Source organism: Zootoca vivipara, chromosome 1, assembly GCF_965207765.1.
Source record: "Zootoca vivipara chromosome 1, rZooViv2.hap1.1, whole genome shotgun sequence".
NCBI lineage: Eukaryota > Metazoa > Chordata > Lepidosauria > Squamata > Lacertidae > Zootoca > Zootoca vivipara.
The window spans coordinates 21,342,029-21,359,588 of NC_142582.1; the positions used below are offsets into that span (position 1 = coordinate 21,342,029).

The 17,560-nt window shown below is 41.6% G+C and overlaps 1 protein-coding gene across 13 annotated transcripts in view; it reads left to right on the plus strand.

The window, feature by feature from the left end:
* OSBPL6 (oxysterol binding protein like 6) overlaps nucleotides 1–17,560 on the plus strand; it is a 96,525-nt gene that overhangs the window by 35,187 nt on the left and 43,778 nt on the right. For all 13 annotated transcript variants that reach the window (XM_035134552.3, XM_088676645.1, XM_088676661.1 and 10 more), the window contains 6 exons: nucleotides 10,513–10,771; nucleotides 12,454–12,549; nucleotides 14,696–14,818; nucleotides 16,268–16,321; nucleotides 16,885–16,998; nucleotides 17,077–17,247. In XM_035134552.3, the coding sequence (XP_034990443.1) occupies nucleotides 10,670–10,771; nucleotides 12,454–12,549; nucleotides 14,696–14,818; nucleotides 16,268–16,321; nucleotides 16,885–16,998; nucleotides 17,077–17,247 (660 nt within the window). In that variant the 5' untranslated portion in view covers nucleotides 10,513–10,669. The remainder of the gene's footprint in view (nucleotides 1–10,512; nucleotides 10,772–12,453; nucleotides 12,550–14,695; nucleotides 14,819–16,267; nucleotides 16,322–16,884; nucleotides 16,999–17,076; nucleotides 17,248–17,560) is intronic.

Below are 17,560 nucleotides of genomic sequence, written 5' to 3' on the forward strand. Positions count from 1 at the left end.
TGGTGCCAAATATATATATATATTTATATGAAGGGAGGGGAGTGTAGGGAGAATCCAGAGCTTGTGTGCAAAAAGGAGGACTTTTTCTGCCTCCCCACTTCCAGCTACTCTCTGAAGACTGCAGAAGGGACCCTCTTAAGAATATTAGGGGGTGGGTAGGTGAAGAAGCATGAAGAAGTCTTCAGATGAGGACTAGACCATGTGAAAAATGAACATAAGATTTTAGCTACAGTTCATTCATTTTCAGCTTTGTATTATTGTTTTTTTAAAAAGTGCGCCTAGACATTCCATTGTTGCACCCATAACCTAGGTTTAAAGTGCCATTTAGCTCCCAGCTTTCATATCTCAGTTTCTAGCGCTGGGTAAATAGCGAATCAAATAACATGTTATCTGCAGAGAAAGCTCTAAATCTCCTATTACCATACTGGTTGTAAAGGGGCACTGGAAGGCTTTATTGTATGTATGTTTGTAAACTGAAGGTGGGCGCTGCAAATTTTGTTCAGGGTCGGAGTTTGCAAGTCCTGACCACAGTCTGTTTTTAAAATGAGTTGGTTTTTTGGAGAACTGTAGGGAAAGGCTCTCTGTTAATCTAAGGTGACAATACAGTGGTACCTCTGGTTGCGAACGGGATCTGTTCCGGAGGCCCATTCGCAACATGAAAAGCCCGCAACCTGAAGCGCCGTATCTGTGCAGGTGCACGGCGATTTAGCGATTTAGCGCTACTGCGCATGCGCGAATGGCGAAACCCGGAAGTAACCCTTTCTGGTACTTCTGGGTTGCTGTGGGACGCAACCTGAAAAAAATGTAACATGAAGCAAACATAATATGAGGTATGACTGTACCAACGTTTAAAAAAACAGTAGAGAGCAAACCTTTCTGGAAATATCCTGCTGCACACACACCTTTGAAAATACCGGCTCTGAGCAAGATACATGTCATTCAGTAGGGCGGCTACTGTATATACTGTACATTTGTCCACTATGTCAGTAAAGCAAGTTACGCTGCATGATGGCTACGGTAGTTATTATATAAGGTTTTGCACAGCAGAAGCTGTTTTGCTCAGGTCACAGCTGAAGAACACCAGTATAAGCTATTCAAGCAGGAAATCTAGCCAAAGTACAAAAACCTTTCTAGATGAGATTAGTGACTGTTTGCTCTGATTGGGGTGGAAATGACTTGAACAGGCCTCTCAAATTTTGGCAGGCTTATATTTATAATAGTGTGTGTGTGTGTGTGTGTGTGTGTGTGTGTGTGTGTGTGTGTGTGTAAGATTGCTCCAGGATTAATGATTTTGCCTTAATTCTGTCCATTTCTGAACATTTGATGTTGTTTTATATGAAAGACATCAAAGGCATCCTCAGGGTCCCTTCCAACTCTACAGTTTCATAAAAAGGGGTCCCTTTTAATGAAAGATGATGTAAATTAAATCCCTCTCTGCTTACGTACTATTGTACAGCTAGGTTATGCTTCGGGAGAACACTTAGTTTGCACTAACGTGCAACATTCATTAGGGGTTATTTATACCCCTAATGAACTTTGCTTTATGCCAGGGTCTCGTTCTCGCATTCTTGCATGACTCATAAAAGTTTGTGATTTTGAGAAGGTAGGAGCTAGTTTCTGAACCGCTAAATGTGATTAATCTGCACAGAAGCAAAATACAGTGTTTGTGAGGATGAAAAAAAGAAGGCAACAGAGAAAATGCGGGAGAGGAGGAGGAAGAGGAGGTGGCGGCCGTGCTGCCTCTGTATGGAATACAGATTGACGTAATTGAGAATGCTCTGCACTGTTCTGAAATTTAAAGCTGGCACAAGTGCAAGGAGACACTTTGCAGGGACATTTCTGCTAGGCTAAACAGAACACTGAGAGGAGTCATAATGTATTTGGCATGCAAGGCTATTATTGGGGTAAACCTGAAAAAGAAGAAAGCGTAATAGTGCAGGCAGGGATATGTGACCATTCCCATTCTAAGCTAGAAATTAGAAATTAACAACCACCAGGGAAATGAAGGTTTCAGAGTGATTCCCACCCACCACCCATCAACATGACAGCCATAGGAGGAATTGCAGGCTTATGAGTAATACTGTATGAGAAAAGCCATAAAGCAAATTATGATTTAGCTCATCCAAGGCATACATTCCCAGTTGATTAGGATTCTTCATTATTGTAATGGTGATGATGTCGTCACTGATTGCAATTATTTTGTTGAATATATAACAACTTCAGCAGACGTGAAGTATTAAGATGCACTTCGGAAGAGTTTGCAGTGCGGGTTTCCTTTTGTATTTCAGTAGAAAATGCGTTGGGGCATGGGGAATGCTAGTGTGTGCATGCCTCTTCCATGCACAGCTGCCCTAGCCTGACATTGCCACATGTATTTATTGTTCGCACGGCTATGATGCTGTTCCTTTGAATGACAATGCTCAGGCAATTGCAGGAAAAAAAATTAGTAGCTGCAACAATCTTGAGTCAAGATTCATAACAAAGAATATTAAAAGCCCCTTCAGTTACGTGAGTTGGTCCTGATGCAGAACTGAAACAGAAATGGGGACTCCTTTCAAAATGATCATCTAAGTCGGCAATTTAAACGCACTGGGACGCTCCTAATTACCATAAATGCTTCAGAGCTTCTAAAGGGGTAGAAAAGTGTGCTCAATCATTGTGGGCAAACGACAAATAGGGAAGGCAGATGTCATGTTGATCTCCTGTCACCAGAATATGATTATCTGTTGTTTGACCTCCACCATCTATTTGAGGTCATCATTGATGAATTCAGTCTTAAGCTTTAGAAATTTGAAGCTAGCAGAATTCTACAAATAATAATAATACTATGTTTATATTTTGAAACAGGCTTAAGAAAAAACATTCTTACAGAATATATGGGGAATGGATAGTTGGGGAAAGCGAACACAAAGTGGACTCAATACAATACAATTTACTACTACAGGCAAAATTAAAAAAACCCTCACTAATTCTCGTCAGGGACTATATGATCTGTCCCACAGTGCAATATTTTATGAAGTAGGGAATGCGCAAACAGGCAGCTTCAAGTATTAGATAGGAGCATTTGACCCATTTATCTGCGAAGTGTCGAGATAAACTCTTGATGCCACCTAGAAAAGTGCATTAAATTGCAAGAAAAATAGGTATTTTGCACGGCTTCCAGGGTTATATTTGTAACTTTGCATAGCTTTCCTTTCCCAGTAAATTTTGATAGGCTGCTGGAATTTCACACTGTGCTTGACTTTTATAAGCCTTTTTTTTTGGCCAGGCTGGTCTAATTAAATCTAAATATTAGCAGAGATTTTTATTTCTGTTCTTTACTAATATGTTCCACAGTTAACTAGGTGACTATGACATCTCTTGACTGCGGCATAGAAATAGCTTATGTGAGCAGTTATACAGAAAATAGCACCGTGACACCAAAATCTTGAATGTTCTGCATACTATGCCTCCCTCACTTATTCTGTAAGTAGCACAAAGCCTTTCCTATCTATGCGCCCCCTAAATTATTTTTGAACAGCGCCCACCCTTGCTTATTGCCCCCTTCTTTCAATCACCTACTTCCTTTGCCCACTTCTGAACGCCTCCGTCATTTCCTTATTATTATTTGCCGTTTTAAATCCATTTTACAATAATAATAAGAACACATGATGCGCCCTGCTGGATCAGACAAAATTCCCAGCTAGTCCAGCATCTGGTTCTCAGAGTGGCCAACGAGGTACCTATGGGGAGATCATATATACTAACTGCTGTTATTACTGTAATGGAAAATGTGTGTTGAGTTTAGCTAAAATAGACTGGATGGAGTATTGATTGTTACATTTAACAAGATGCTAAATTAAATCTAACAAGATTTAACAAAATCTAAGAGAGTGTCTGGAGGACACTCTCTTGGCTACCCCTGCTTTAGGTGCCGCAGTCTTTAATTTTCTCATGTTGCATTGGAAAATGGAGTGTAATCCAGAAATTGTCCCCTAGAGCTAGTTTTACACGCTGAGGCAGTTGATCTTGTATTAGGGGTTGTTTTGTAAATAGAAATTGCTTGTTTCCCATATGCATGTTATTAAATATCATGTGTTTTGCTGCATTTTTGAGCTGCATTGTTTTTGATCACACTTTTGAATTTGCAGAACTTATAACCTAATTGCTTCTGACCGTGACAATAACAAAATTGATATTTTACTCCTTGAGAAAAGGTCAGCACACACATTACTGAGTTCTGCATTATACTATAGAAACGGTGGTCGGTTGATTGTATGTGTTGGCCTGCAGCAAAGAAAACAGTGCGTTTTCAATATTAGTACAATTTAACAATTTAATAAATTATGCCCCCTTTCTAGGCTTTAAATTATATTCCCAAAGTTCATACAATTCATGAGCACACATATTTCTTTCCTGAGCCAGTGTTAGCCATTGGTTAGTGTATAGTTTGGGTCACATCCTTCACATCAATGTCAAGAAATATAGGAACTTTATAAAATGGAAGATAGAACAAGCTGTTGGTACTGTGTTAGAGCCAGACATAGTTGTGCTTAAAGTAGACCCATTGAAACCCATAAAGTAGACCCATTGAAAATAGCTTACTTCTCATTGGGTTCATTGGATCTATGCCAAGACTATTGGTTCTATTACCAGTGTTTCTTTATACCAGGGATGAGGAACCGGTGGCCCTGAATGGTACTAGACTAAAACACCCATCACCTCTTGCTGTTAACCATACTGCCTAGGGTTGATGGGTGCTGGAGTCCAAAAATGTATGGAAGACCACAGGTCCCCATCCCTGTCTTATATGCTTACTTTGGACAGTGACCATAGCTAAGGTTCATTGCTACCCTCCACCCTAAATGCATGTATATTGAGTAATTTGGGTGCCAGGGCACTGCTAACAATACAGTGGTGCCTCACAAGACGAATTTAATTCGTCCTGTGAGTTGCTTCGTATAGCGAAAAATTCGTTTTGCGAAGCGGCTCCCATAGGAACGCATTGAAATGCGGTTTCCCGTAGGGTGCCTCGCAAGACGAATAAAAAAACTTCGTCTTGCAAGTCCCATTGAAATCACAAAACACATTCATCTTGCGAAAAATTCGTCTTGTGAGGCATTCGTCTAGCGAGGTACCACTGTAGTTTAATCTGCATTAAATCTCTTTAATGCATTAAATCCATTTAAACTGCACATGATGATTTTGTACCTGTGAATTTAGTGGATGTCTTAAATCATACAGAATTTGTTCTGGTTCAGCTTTTGCCAGCCTATTGCCCTCTTGACGTTAGGGCGGATGGGAATTGTAATCCAAAACATCTGCCTTATTGAATAACAATACTTTCTCTTTTGGATAGTTGATGGGTATTTTCTAATAAAACATAGGAAACTCACTTGCTTTCGTGCCTTATATGGAGTGAAGCCATTGATCCATAGAGCTCAATAATGTCTACTCTGATGCAAGGGTTTCAGATGGGAGCTTTCTCCATCTCTACCTGAAATGCCAGGGATTAAAACTGGGACACTATGAATGCTACATATTGCCTTTCCCATACTGATGCTAATGCTGTCGGTGATAAGGAGAGGTTCTTTTCTTCAGTGATAATGTTCCCCTGAAACGACTCACTTGATAGCAACATTGCTGTCGTTTAGGAATCAGGAAGAACCTTTCTTTTCGCCCAAGCTTTTGAAAAGTCTCTTATAGTGATGTGCCTTAGTCATGTTTTAGTCAGGCATCCCCAAACAGCGGCCCTCCAGATGTTTTGGCCTACAACTCCCATGATCCCTAGCTAACAGGGCCAGTGGTTCGGGGAAGATGGGAATTGTAGTCCAAAACATCTGGAGGGCCGAAGTTTGGGGATGCCTGGTTTTAGTTATTTTTGCTGCAACCAAGGTATTTGGTTTGCTGTGTTTGCTATGCCATTGAGAATCACACTGGGATGCAGATAATGAAGGGTAGTATCTTGTAATTCTGCTGTAAAAGCAATATGAGGCAAAAATTGGGACACAGTGTGTGTGTGTGTGTGTGTGTGTGTGTGTGTGTGCATACAATTATGCCTCAGTATAGCAGGCTGACTGGACTACAACTATGTTACTTTCAAGTGCCTTGTGGCCAAACCATTCTTTGAGTCTGTTAAATGTACCTTGACATTACAATCTGCCACACTCTTTAGTCCAAATGTTAGCTTTATTCCTCTGATCTTCCCCACTACTCTTATTGTCTGAGACGGTACCTTGAGACACATTGCCATAGGTTTATCATAACCCTTACCCTATCATGCTCTGCTCTACCATGCAAACTTCTTTATAGTATGTTTTTTATTATTACATTTACATCCAGGATTTCCTTCAAGGAGCTCAAGGCAGCATATATGGTTCCTCCCGTATTTTATCCCCGCAACAACCCTGTGAGGTAGATTAGGTTTAGTAGAACCTGACTGGCCCAAGATTACTCATTGAACTGCATGGCTGAATGGGAATATGAAGTTGGGTCTCCTAGACCCAGGCCACATTCACATCATGCATTTGAAGTGCTCTGATACCATTTTAAGGAGTCATGGCTTACCCCCCAAAGAATTCTGGGAACTGTAGTTTGTTAAGGGTGCTGAGAATTGTTAGGAGACTTCTATTCCCCTCACAGAACTGCAGAGCGGTTTAACAATTAATCATTTTTCACAGGGAACTCTGGAGGTTGTAACTTTGGGAGGGGAATCGAGGTGCCCTAAAAACTCTCAGAACCCTTAACTAACTACAGGTCTCAGAATTATTTGGGGGAAGCCATCTTAGTGCTTTTAATTCATGATGCGAATATGGCCCTATCCACCACACTGCACGAGCTGCCTTGTTTTAGTTATTTCCACACATAGTGTTGTTCACCAAACAAACCTAGCAACCCATTTCTCTTGCTTTTCTGTGAAACAATTGGTTATTACCTTGCTTGGATTTAAAAATGACATACTTTATAAAAAGTGCAGGGCACAGACCCAAGTGTCAGATCTCTTCCTCTCTCTATATATATCTTACACACAAATCCACATGACCAGTGCTAAATATAAATTTTTCCACATGAATCAACTGAAGGGAGCTCAGATGTTTCAAAAACCCATTAGATTTCCATTTACCCAAGGTCTAGTTGGCAAGTTTTTTTTTTTTAATGTCCTCTGTTCGCCATAAATACCTGAAAGCCTTTCCTTTCTATCTCTTCAATAAGCTCTTGAGTGCAGCTCAGTGAGCTAAATTTATTATTTCACTCTTTCGTTGTGATATGCCAAACCTTTAAAGGTGCAGCTATTTTGAATATTGTACCTGATTTTTAAATTCGTGCTATAACAAGAGGATGCGTGCATCTTGAAATAACAAACTTTATTTTAGAGCAGGGTTTCCCGAATTTGGGTCTCCAGCTGTTGTTGACTACAACTCTTGCCACCCCTAGCTAGCAGGACCATTGGTCAGGGATGATGCTAATTGTATTCCAAAAACAGCTGGAGAAACCCCGTTTACGACCTTTGTGGCAGGTTTCTTTGGTGGTATATTTATACATTATGAATACAATCCCACATATTTTTATGGACTTGAGTAAACACAATGCAGCATTTTCCTATATACTTGCAGGGCATTGCGACCACAGTATAGTTGGCATTCGATAGGGCAGAGAGTTTGCATGGATCATGGAAAACAACACTCTGTTTCATAGAATCCTAGAATTGTAGACTAGGAAGGGACCACAAGGGTCATCTAGTCCAACCCCCTGCAGTGCAGGGATCTTCTGCCCAAGGTGGGGCTTGAACCCACAACCCTGGGATTAAGAGCCTCATCTCATGATGTACCATAATTCCCATGGAACATTCTGCACCAAATTAAAAGGAAATGCCTCTTAAGCTGATGAGGGCAGCCTAGCTGCCACTTGAGGAAGTGGCGAAACTTTCTTTTATTTTGAAGAGAGAGGAAAGGAGAGGCTCTCAGCCATCTTGTCATTAATGGCTAGCTACCCCAACACCCAGGAGTTCTGAGAATTTGCCCACCTTCGGGAGTTGTTTTTGCACATACACCTGCCCCAGAAAAACAACAACACAACCCACTACTTTTGGAGCTGAGGAATAAAGTTGCTGGTTTGGGGGATCTGGAGAGATTAATTTTTCAGCCAACTCTGATTGTCTGTTGGATTGGCTACCAATGCTAGTTCCCCATAGCATCTCATAGGAAGGGTTTAAAACTATCCTCTCCTAACTGCCACTACAGTGGTAAATCTGGTTACGAATGCTTCGGGTTACGAACGCTTCCGGTTATGAACTCCACTAACCTGGAAGTAGCTGCTCCTGGTTCCAAACTTTGCCCCAGGATGCAAACGGAAATCACATGCCATGCCAGAGGCACGCGCGCAGCGGGAGGCCCCATTAGCGAAAGCGCGCCTCAGGATAAGAACGGTTTCAGCTTAAGAACGGACCTCCGGAATGAATTAAATTCGTAACAAGAGGTGCCACTGTAGTTCTTAGCAGATTCATGTATGCCATATTCCTTCAATAAAGAAATGAACTGTTTGATTCCACTTGCTGGTATCTTCTTCTTCTTTTCCCTAGTCTTCAGCAAATTATTGGGTTTTCCCCCCTCTTAAGTGTTAATCTTCACTTCAATGCAGATTTGATTAAAATCCATAATATTTCTTTGATAGTGTGATAGCTCCAGTGTTGTTTTCCTTTCCTTTTTCTTCTGGTGTTTGGCACACCAGTGGATGCTACTTAAAGAGTTTAGTCAGGTCGAAAAAGTGGCTTACCTTTTCAACAATGGGGAAGAAGAAGAAGAAGAAGAAGAAGAAGAAGAAGAAGAAGAAGAAGAAGAAGAAGAAGAAGAAGAAGAAGAAGAAGAAGAAGAAGAAGAAGAATTTATTACTTATACCCCAGCCATCTGGCCGGGCCTCTCTAGCTACTCTGGGCGGCTTCCAACAGGATATTAAAAACACAATAAAAGATCAAACATGAAAAACTTCCCTAAACAGGTCTGCCTTCAGATGTCTTCTAAAACTCATTTAGTTGTTGATTTCCTTGACATCTGAAGAGAGGGCGTTCCACAGGGCGGGCGCCGCTGCTGAGAAGGCCCTCTGCCTGGTTCCCTTCATGTCATCTTGGGATCAAAGCCAGAGTGTTTAGGACTAACCTCCTTTTTTAAATTGCCACAGAAAGACCATACTTTCTTATTCCAGGATGAAACACAGTTTTGTTGCTCAATGTGTAAGTTCCAAAGTGCGTTATGAATGTAAGGCAGATGGCCACATTGAATGGTAACAACCATATCTGTGGCATTTGTATGTGGAAAAGATGAAGATGCTATGGTCACCATACATACCATGCTTTCTACATGTTATTTAAATGATGTTTGCTATATGTCTGCAACTCTGCATATATTTCTAAACAAAGCTGTGGTGGTGTGCGTAAAGGGTAGGGAAAGCTGATTGTGAACAATTTCTGCGGCACAGTAAATTTGCACTTGAGAAACCAGGCAAGAGAGAACCGATACCATGTAAGGAGAGATTGTGTTCTGCCATTCGTGAAAGTACTAGCTGGAAATCTTGCAGAGCAGAACGGAAATTGCCTCTGCCATAGAATTGCAATTGTTTTCACCGAAACTTCTCCTTTAGAAAATATTTTATTGGCACCTCGTTGAAAAAACAATCCAGCAAGCTTCTGATATTTCTCAGTGGATTTGCATCTTTATTTTTTCATATAAACCAGGGATCCCCAAATTAAGGCCCGGAGGCCAGATGCGGCCCAATTGCCTTCTCAATCTGGCCCACGGACGGTCCGGGAATCAGCATGTTTTTACATGAGTAGAATGTGTCCTTTTATTTAAAATGCATCTCTGGGTTATTTGTGGGGCATAGGAATTCATTCATTATTATTTTTTCAAAATATAGTCCGCCCCCCCCCCATAAGGTCTGAGGGACAGTAGACCGGACCCCTGCTGAAAAAGTTTGCTGACCCCTGATATAAACAATTTGCTTCAGTTTGGTAGATAAGACCTAAGAGATTACTAGGTAAATTCAGATATAACATAGAGTGGGCGGAATCCCTCCACCTCTCAGCAGGTAAAGGGAGCTAGTGGCACTGTGGTCTAAACCACTGAGTCTCTTGGGCTTGCCAATCGGAAGGTCAGCGGTTCGAATCCGCACAATGGGGTGAGCTCCGGTTGCTTTGTCCCAGCTCCTGTCAACCTAGCAGATCGAAACCATGCCAGTGCAAGGATAAATAGGTACCTCTGTGGCAGGAAGGTAAAAGGTATTTCCGTGCGCTCTGGCCCTTGTCACGGTCCTCCGTGCGCTAGGAGCGGTTTAGTCATGCTGGCCACATGACCCGGAAAAGCTGTCTGTGGACAAACCCCGGCTCCCTCGGCTTGAAAGCGAAATGAGTGCCGCACCCCATAGTCGCCTTTGACTGGACTTAACCGTCTAAGGGTCCTTTGCCTCTCTCTCTATATGATAAATAAATATTTAATTGTAAGCATATACAATCTCTTCATCTTCTTTTCCTTCTTGTTAAAGGTCTGGCTTGGATGCCTTTTGAATTCCTCTTACCCTTGCATATAATGAACACTCTGTGAAATAGAAAAAATGCTGAAAATAGTTTGGCTCCCTCCCTGTATGGAAGACTGAAAGGAGATTGATTGTCAAAGGAGATCACCAGAACCTAGCTGCAGCAATGAGTTCAGAGGAGAAAGGTGCATCTCCTGCTCACAAAACCTCTACACCATCTCATAAAAGTGCCTCTTCTTCTTCATCCTCCCAGCGGGACAGCAGGCAGGTAAGTGAAATAATGCTATACTATTCACATTTAAGATGCCATTTCACTATAATTTCTTCATCGCGACAGCAACACTTGGAGGTCAACATACAAAAGCTTTCTTTCTAACATCAATAAAAATCCCCTACGGACCCTGTAATCACCTGCTTTCTGCTGCTGCTTAAGAAAAGAGAAATATGCCAGGAATTCGGCGAATAAGGTGAATGCCAGGTGTGCTCCTGTACATAGGAAAGTCTGTTTACACCTACTATTAGAGCAGAACTAGATGTAATGGCTGGGGTTCAACTAATGAGTCCTGGCAGCGGAAGACCCTGTGCAGCCCTTGTGCCCCCCAAAGTGGCTCCGAGAGGGATTGGGAGAATTGCACGCTGGTTGGGGGGCAGGGAAGGGGATGGTGAAATTCTTGCACTGATGGAATGATCAGAAAACTGCCGCATTGAATTCTTCCCTATGTTGGCAACACATGACCACATCCAAGTGTTTGCCAACAAGTGGAGGATGAGGAGACTCTTTGGAGAGCAGCAAAAAGAAAGAGAAGGCTCGACTTGTCTACTGATTTCCCTTTGCAAATTCACCTTGCCCATGACTTCCCCCAGCAGCTACATTCATCTGGGGTTTTTATCTCTTTAACGAGGGTGGAATTCGCAGCCCCAATGGGGAACAGGGATAAATAAATCATTGGGAGGGCAGAAGACCTGGGCAGGTGCGCCTTAATGCCCACGGGTGACTTGCTGATGATCCCAGAGTTAACTTTATTGTAGGACTGAACTGCTGAGTGTGTGCATGCGTGTGCATAAGTGGTTGCCTGCTCCAAGACAATAAATTCAAAATATATTTTCCACGCTAAGGAACGTTGCAAGAAGCAACTTTCCCATTAATTTAACACTTGACTTCGTTATGTACTTTCCCCTCCTATATTTCCCCTTCTGTTTGCAAATTACAAGGAAGGAAATTCTCCTTTCTTGTAATTTTAAGTCTCATATTATTTGCTGAACGTAATTTCCTCCTACAGAAACTGGGGGGGGGGGGAGAGATTAGCGACAGAATACATGCCTCTTCATTGCGACTGTTTCAACCGTACTGCTTGACTAGCCGCAAGACCGTTGCGGATTGGGCAATCACAATGAAACAGGAAGCTGGGTGGGAGCAAAGGACGCTTCGCTCCCATCTCCTTGGTCAGAAGGAGGATGAGAGATGTCTGCTTATTAAACCTGCTTCCTCAAATGAGGAAGAGTGGCTTATCTCCAGCCCTTTGTTGTCTCATGCAGGATGGGAGATAAGCTCCCAATTCTTCCCTAAAAGAAAGGGCAGCTGAATGTAAAGGTATTAGATGAAACAGTGCAGCTAAACTCAACTCTCTTATGACATTTCTGGGTTTTTAAAAATTGTTTGAGCGAATTCCTACCTCACCTTCCTATCCAAAGATAGATTAAAATTACTAATCTTAGAGCAAGACACATGTGGTACTGCTGACATTCACTTGAACGTAAGGTGGTATTAAAGTGTAAAATACAGAAGGGTAGAAATTTCTGAACTATAAGAGTCAGCGGAGGAAAATTTGGTAAGTTGTTTCAAGGAATGGGGTGTTCTTCTATGAACTATGCCAGCCATTGGTCTCTGGTTTGTATGCAGAAAATATACCTTCTATGGTTTAGAATTGACTCCTCTTCTTTTTGTTTTAGAGTGGCCATGTGTTAGAGCGGAATTTTTCTTCTGGAAGCACAGATCCGGTACTTGGCAAACAGTTGCTAGAAAATGAACCAGTAGCTGTATCTAAAGTAAGTTAAGTTCACGGTGTCTGCACTAGAATTTGCTGTGCAAAACTTTTTCAATACATTGGCTTGTTTCGTTGAGTTTGTTTATATAACTAATCATTGTAAATTTTGTAAATACTGATCACATATGTGGAAGGAAGACCGTTAGCTTTCAGTCAATTCTCGATTTTTTCATCGATCACTTTCAGTTTTTTAATCCTTGATTTTATTTTGAAGTATGTAACAATAAAAGGTTTGTCATATGTAACAATTAAAAGAATGAAGGATGGTTTAGGCACAGTACCTATGTTATGATATGGCTGTTGCCAAAACTCCAAATGGCACTATTCCCATGGACTGGCTCTCTGGTCTTCAAAACTCATGGTTTGCATCCCACTAATGGGTTGGAACCTGATCCAAGGTGGGTCGCAACAGGAGCACTACCACCATGCAAATAAGTGGTAAACGATTAAGAAATGGATCCCCAAATGCATGTTTGGGTTAAAAGTGGGCCCTGCATCTGAGAAGGTTGAGGATACCTCCACAAAGAGTTTATATTCATTTATGAAATTTGTATGCCACCCTTCATCTGAAGACCACAAGACAGTTCCGGTGCTTGCAGTAATGCCCTGTGTGACTGTTGCTCAGCCACAAACTTGTGCCAGCAGCTTCTGTATGCTTCCCTACCATACATTTAAAGCACATGGCCTCCTTCACAGAATCCTGGGAACTGTAGTTTGTTAAGGGTGCTGGGAATTATAGCGCTCTCTCTCTGTGTGGGGTAAACTGCAGTTTCCAGGATTGGAGGGCGGGGAAGCAATGACTGTTAAAAGTGTTATAAATGTGCTTTAAATGAATGGTGTGAACGTGGCCAACAAACCTCATGGAAGAACTGCTTTTTAGCAGATCAGATTATGATGGCCTTTTTAAAGAAGAAAACCAAGCTTTTACCCTTTGGTTCTCGTGAGAAAAGAGTGCATCTCGGGGCTAATTTTGTCAGTGAAGCCTTTTGAGAACAGCCTAGTGACTAGCAGGCTCATGCAGAGAAGCTCTTTTAACAGTAACCCCTTTTTATTCCTTATTGTGAGCTTCTAGAAAGGGCATGCAATTTATAAAACAGCATGAGACTGGAACAGTTTATGAAAGTTGAGCCAGCCAGTCCACTCTGTCTCCATCTGATCCATGCACTCTGATTTGAAAGAGTTCCCTTTGCAGAGTTGGGGAGAATAACATCGCTGATGGGTCTTGACACAGTACTGAGTAGCTGGCCTCAGAAGTCAAGTCTCACTGAGTTCAGTGGGACTTATTTTTATAGAAATGAACATTGGATTGCAGCCTTAATGGTTTGAAGATATGGCTCGGACCAGAGGTGGATTTAGGAGAATGTGACCAATATGATTACACTGGGCTCACAGCCTTGGGGGTGCTGCAACTATGATTTAGAATGGAGTGGGGGGGCATGTTAGTGCGTGAACTCCAACTCTTGGGCTTCCTTCGTCTCAGCAGATTTACTCAGAAAGTTTCCCTGTGTCTTCACAGCAGCAGCAGTCCAGGCCTCTCTTGGTGAATTCCTGTGACAGGAATAAACACCTCACCCATGCAGTTATTCTCTAAAGTCTTTTAGACATTAGAAGTTGCACAATGCTACTGGTCTACATATAAAATAAGAAACAGAACTATATACAGATCTCTGCTCCCTTCAGCTATCTGGCCAGAGAGACAGGTTCACAGACTTTCATATATTCTGGCAGCTTCAATGACCAACCATAGCTGCCAAGTTTTCCCTTTTCTCGCGAGGAAGCCTATTCAGCATAAGGGAAAATCCCTTTAAAAAAGGGATAACTTGGCAGCTATGTGACCAACCCTTGACTGCCTCACACTCAACTGCATCTCTCCAGCAATCTGTTGCTGGGGAGAATTCTTGTTGCTAAGTTGATGTTTTAGGCGTGCCTCAAGAATGTGCTTCAAGGCCCTGTTTAAAGACTCGTTTGAAGTTTGTTTTGGCAATATACCAAGAGGGCACTGGATTTTGGCATCACACAGGGCACCAATGAAATTTGAGACCCCAAGATCTGCCGCTGCTCATCCAACACAGTGCAAGTGTTTCAGATAATATTGAACTCAACTCACATAATTTGTTGGTGTTTTTCCTCCACTCTTCTTCCTTCAGGAGCCAGACAACTGGGAAATTATAGAAGGCCTCAAAATTGGGCAGACCAATGTCCAGAAGCCAGACAAACATGAAGGATTCATGCTGAAGAAGAGGAAATGGCCTTTGAAAGGTTGGCACAAGGTAAGGCATCCTTAAACATCCTTAAACATCTATTACTATAGATTATCTATTACTATAGATTATTACTATAGATTATCTATTACTATAGATTAAAAAGCAAAGGGTCGTTATCATATGTGGCAGATTGCTATGCTCCAGAATCAGCCAATCCCTGTTTTCACACTAAAGGATTGTATTTGCATATTTATCTTATTAGCTACGTTGGCTTTAGTCTTGTTGTTGTTGTTGTTGTTGTTGTTGTTGTTGTTACTACACAGTTGCAGTTCTTGTAGCTGAGATACCTGCTGGTATTGCTAGGAAGCTATTAAGCATTTATCTGCCTTTTCTCATACGTGCATTGTTTAGTCAGGATACTCAACTCCAGAAAACTGGGAAATTGAATTTGATGAATTCAATGGATGGCTTAAGGACCAAACTAGACATTCAATGCAACATTCTTCCAACACTGTTTTTTACATCCTCAGGAGTCTGTGGTGAGGGGAGAAACAATGAGACAATATGCTTGACCCTTTCCACCCTCACTATTGTTTCTTTCAAATCATGCCCTGCTGTTTTATGCAGGGGAAAAGCAACTGGGTAAGGGGAAATTTTGAGGAGAACAGCCAGAGAGCACAAGGTTAAACAAACTCTCTCTTTTTTGAGGGCACTGCTCCTAATTACAATCTGTCATAGTGGCTTTAAAAAGAGAGAGAGATAGCAGGGAAGGTAACAGTGGGAGCCATATGCAGGTCTTTTGTTTCCTGTTAGGTCATCTCCATTATAGTTTGGACTTCAAGGCCAGAGTTCTAGATGGGGCATGGCAGTTGGTGGTGGGTTGCCTGCTTTCCATGTTTGTAAAACATGGGTGGTCTGCTTTCTTCAGCCCAAGCGCTGCATTTCTTCATGAGCAACTTCACAGGGCAACTTGCCAGTGGTGGATGGAGTCAGAGGTGTGGGGAGAGCAGGCTTCCTCAACCTCGGTCCTCCAGATGTTTTGAGACTACAGTTCCCATCATCCCTGACAACTGGTCCTGCTAGCTAGGGATCATGGGAGTTGTAGGCCAAAAACATCTCAAGGGCTGAGGTTGAGGAAGCCTAGGGTAGAGCATATTTCAAGGACGCATTCCAGCCAGACAGAAGGACTTGAGTTGAGAGTAGAGCAGGGCTGAGGAAGAGATGACGTGTAGGCTGGGAACAGTCCTGAGAGCCAGATAAAAAGGCACAGAGTCCTGTGTTCAACTCCTGGGCCCCAGGTTCCTCAACCCTGCTGTAAGGCATACAAAGTTTAGTGGCTCAGAGGGTCGTCATATCGAGGCTGTGTAATGGAAGCAAGATGTCTTGTCAGCATGGTTTCTGCTATGTGCTCGTCATTTGGTAACCACGAGGAACAGACATTTGTCTTCATTAGATATATTATTTTACATATTCCAGATTTTATTTGACCTCTTACAAATTGTTTCCCCCCCGTAGCGCTTTTTTGTCTTGGATAACGGAATGTTGAAATATTCAAAGTCGCCAATTGATGTAAGTAATACTAGAGCGTGTTTTAAAGGTAACATTATAAAAATCCAATATTATAATTAATATTTCCTTTGATGATGATTGATGTAGAAAAAGGAGAAGAGAAGAATGTTTTGTTTGGTGAAGGACTATTTAGTTATATCTTTTAATTTTCTTTTATCTTCTGCAGCTTTTAGCGTGTAGTCTATAACAAGCAGAGATTCTAATAAATGTTAATGTAGCATATGAAATGCAGCCCTTTTTTTTTTAGAATTAGCCATGGAGAAAGTGTTTATTGGGAAATCAAAGGGCAATGCATTCCTATCTTCATGATGCCCTTTCCAGAAAAGTGATGTTTTCGTTTTCTCCCCATCTAATAATAATTTCTGATGTTTCTGACCTAGTAAACAACATATTTCAATTGGGCACCATAAATTTTATTGTATGGTTTTTATCTTTTTTTAATGTTGTAAGCCGCTTTAATATATATATATTATGATTTAGTGGTATATAAATACTTAAATAAATAAATGACCTTATTTTCCCCAGCTCATTGGCAATGTTTTCTCTTCATTTTTATTTTTCAGACTCAGAAAGGAAAGGTTCACGGGAGCATAGATGTTGGCTTGTCAGTTATGTCGATTAAAAAGAAAGCTCGGAGGATAGACCTTGACACTGAAGAGCATATTTACCATTTGAAAGTAAGCAATGTCTCCCATTAGTTTTCTTTCCAATTTGAAACAGTCAGGTACTATTACTGAGCTCCCCGTTCTCACTAGGTAAAATCCCAGGACTCGTTTGATGCTTGGGTATCGAGGCTGCGCCACCACAGGTTATACCGTCAGAACGAGATTGTACGATCACCACGAGATGCCGGACTCCACATATTCCCTTCAGCGCCAACTACTGAATCTTCACCAGCTGCTAATGTTGCTGCCTTAGAGGCCAAGGTATAAAACGTCTCTGATCTGAAGATCTCCATCTTGATGTTCATAATACTTGTTTAATAATTCACCACATTTTCTAACCGTTGTCGTCCGTTAGGAAATGCGTGCCATTATTGATAGCACTAGTGAAGTGAAGAGGAATCTGAATAACCAAATACTCCCTGCTTTTGCCACTTTCTGCTGAACTGCTTGTTATTGATGTTTTATGTGGACTAGAAAAGGGGCTACCAAATTGTGGTCCCCCAGAGGACCGCAAGCTTGAGTCAGGTGGTTTGCGGCATGTCCACATTTGATATACATAATCATTTTTAATTGT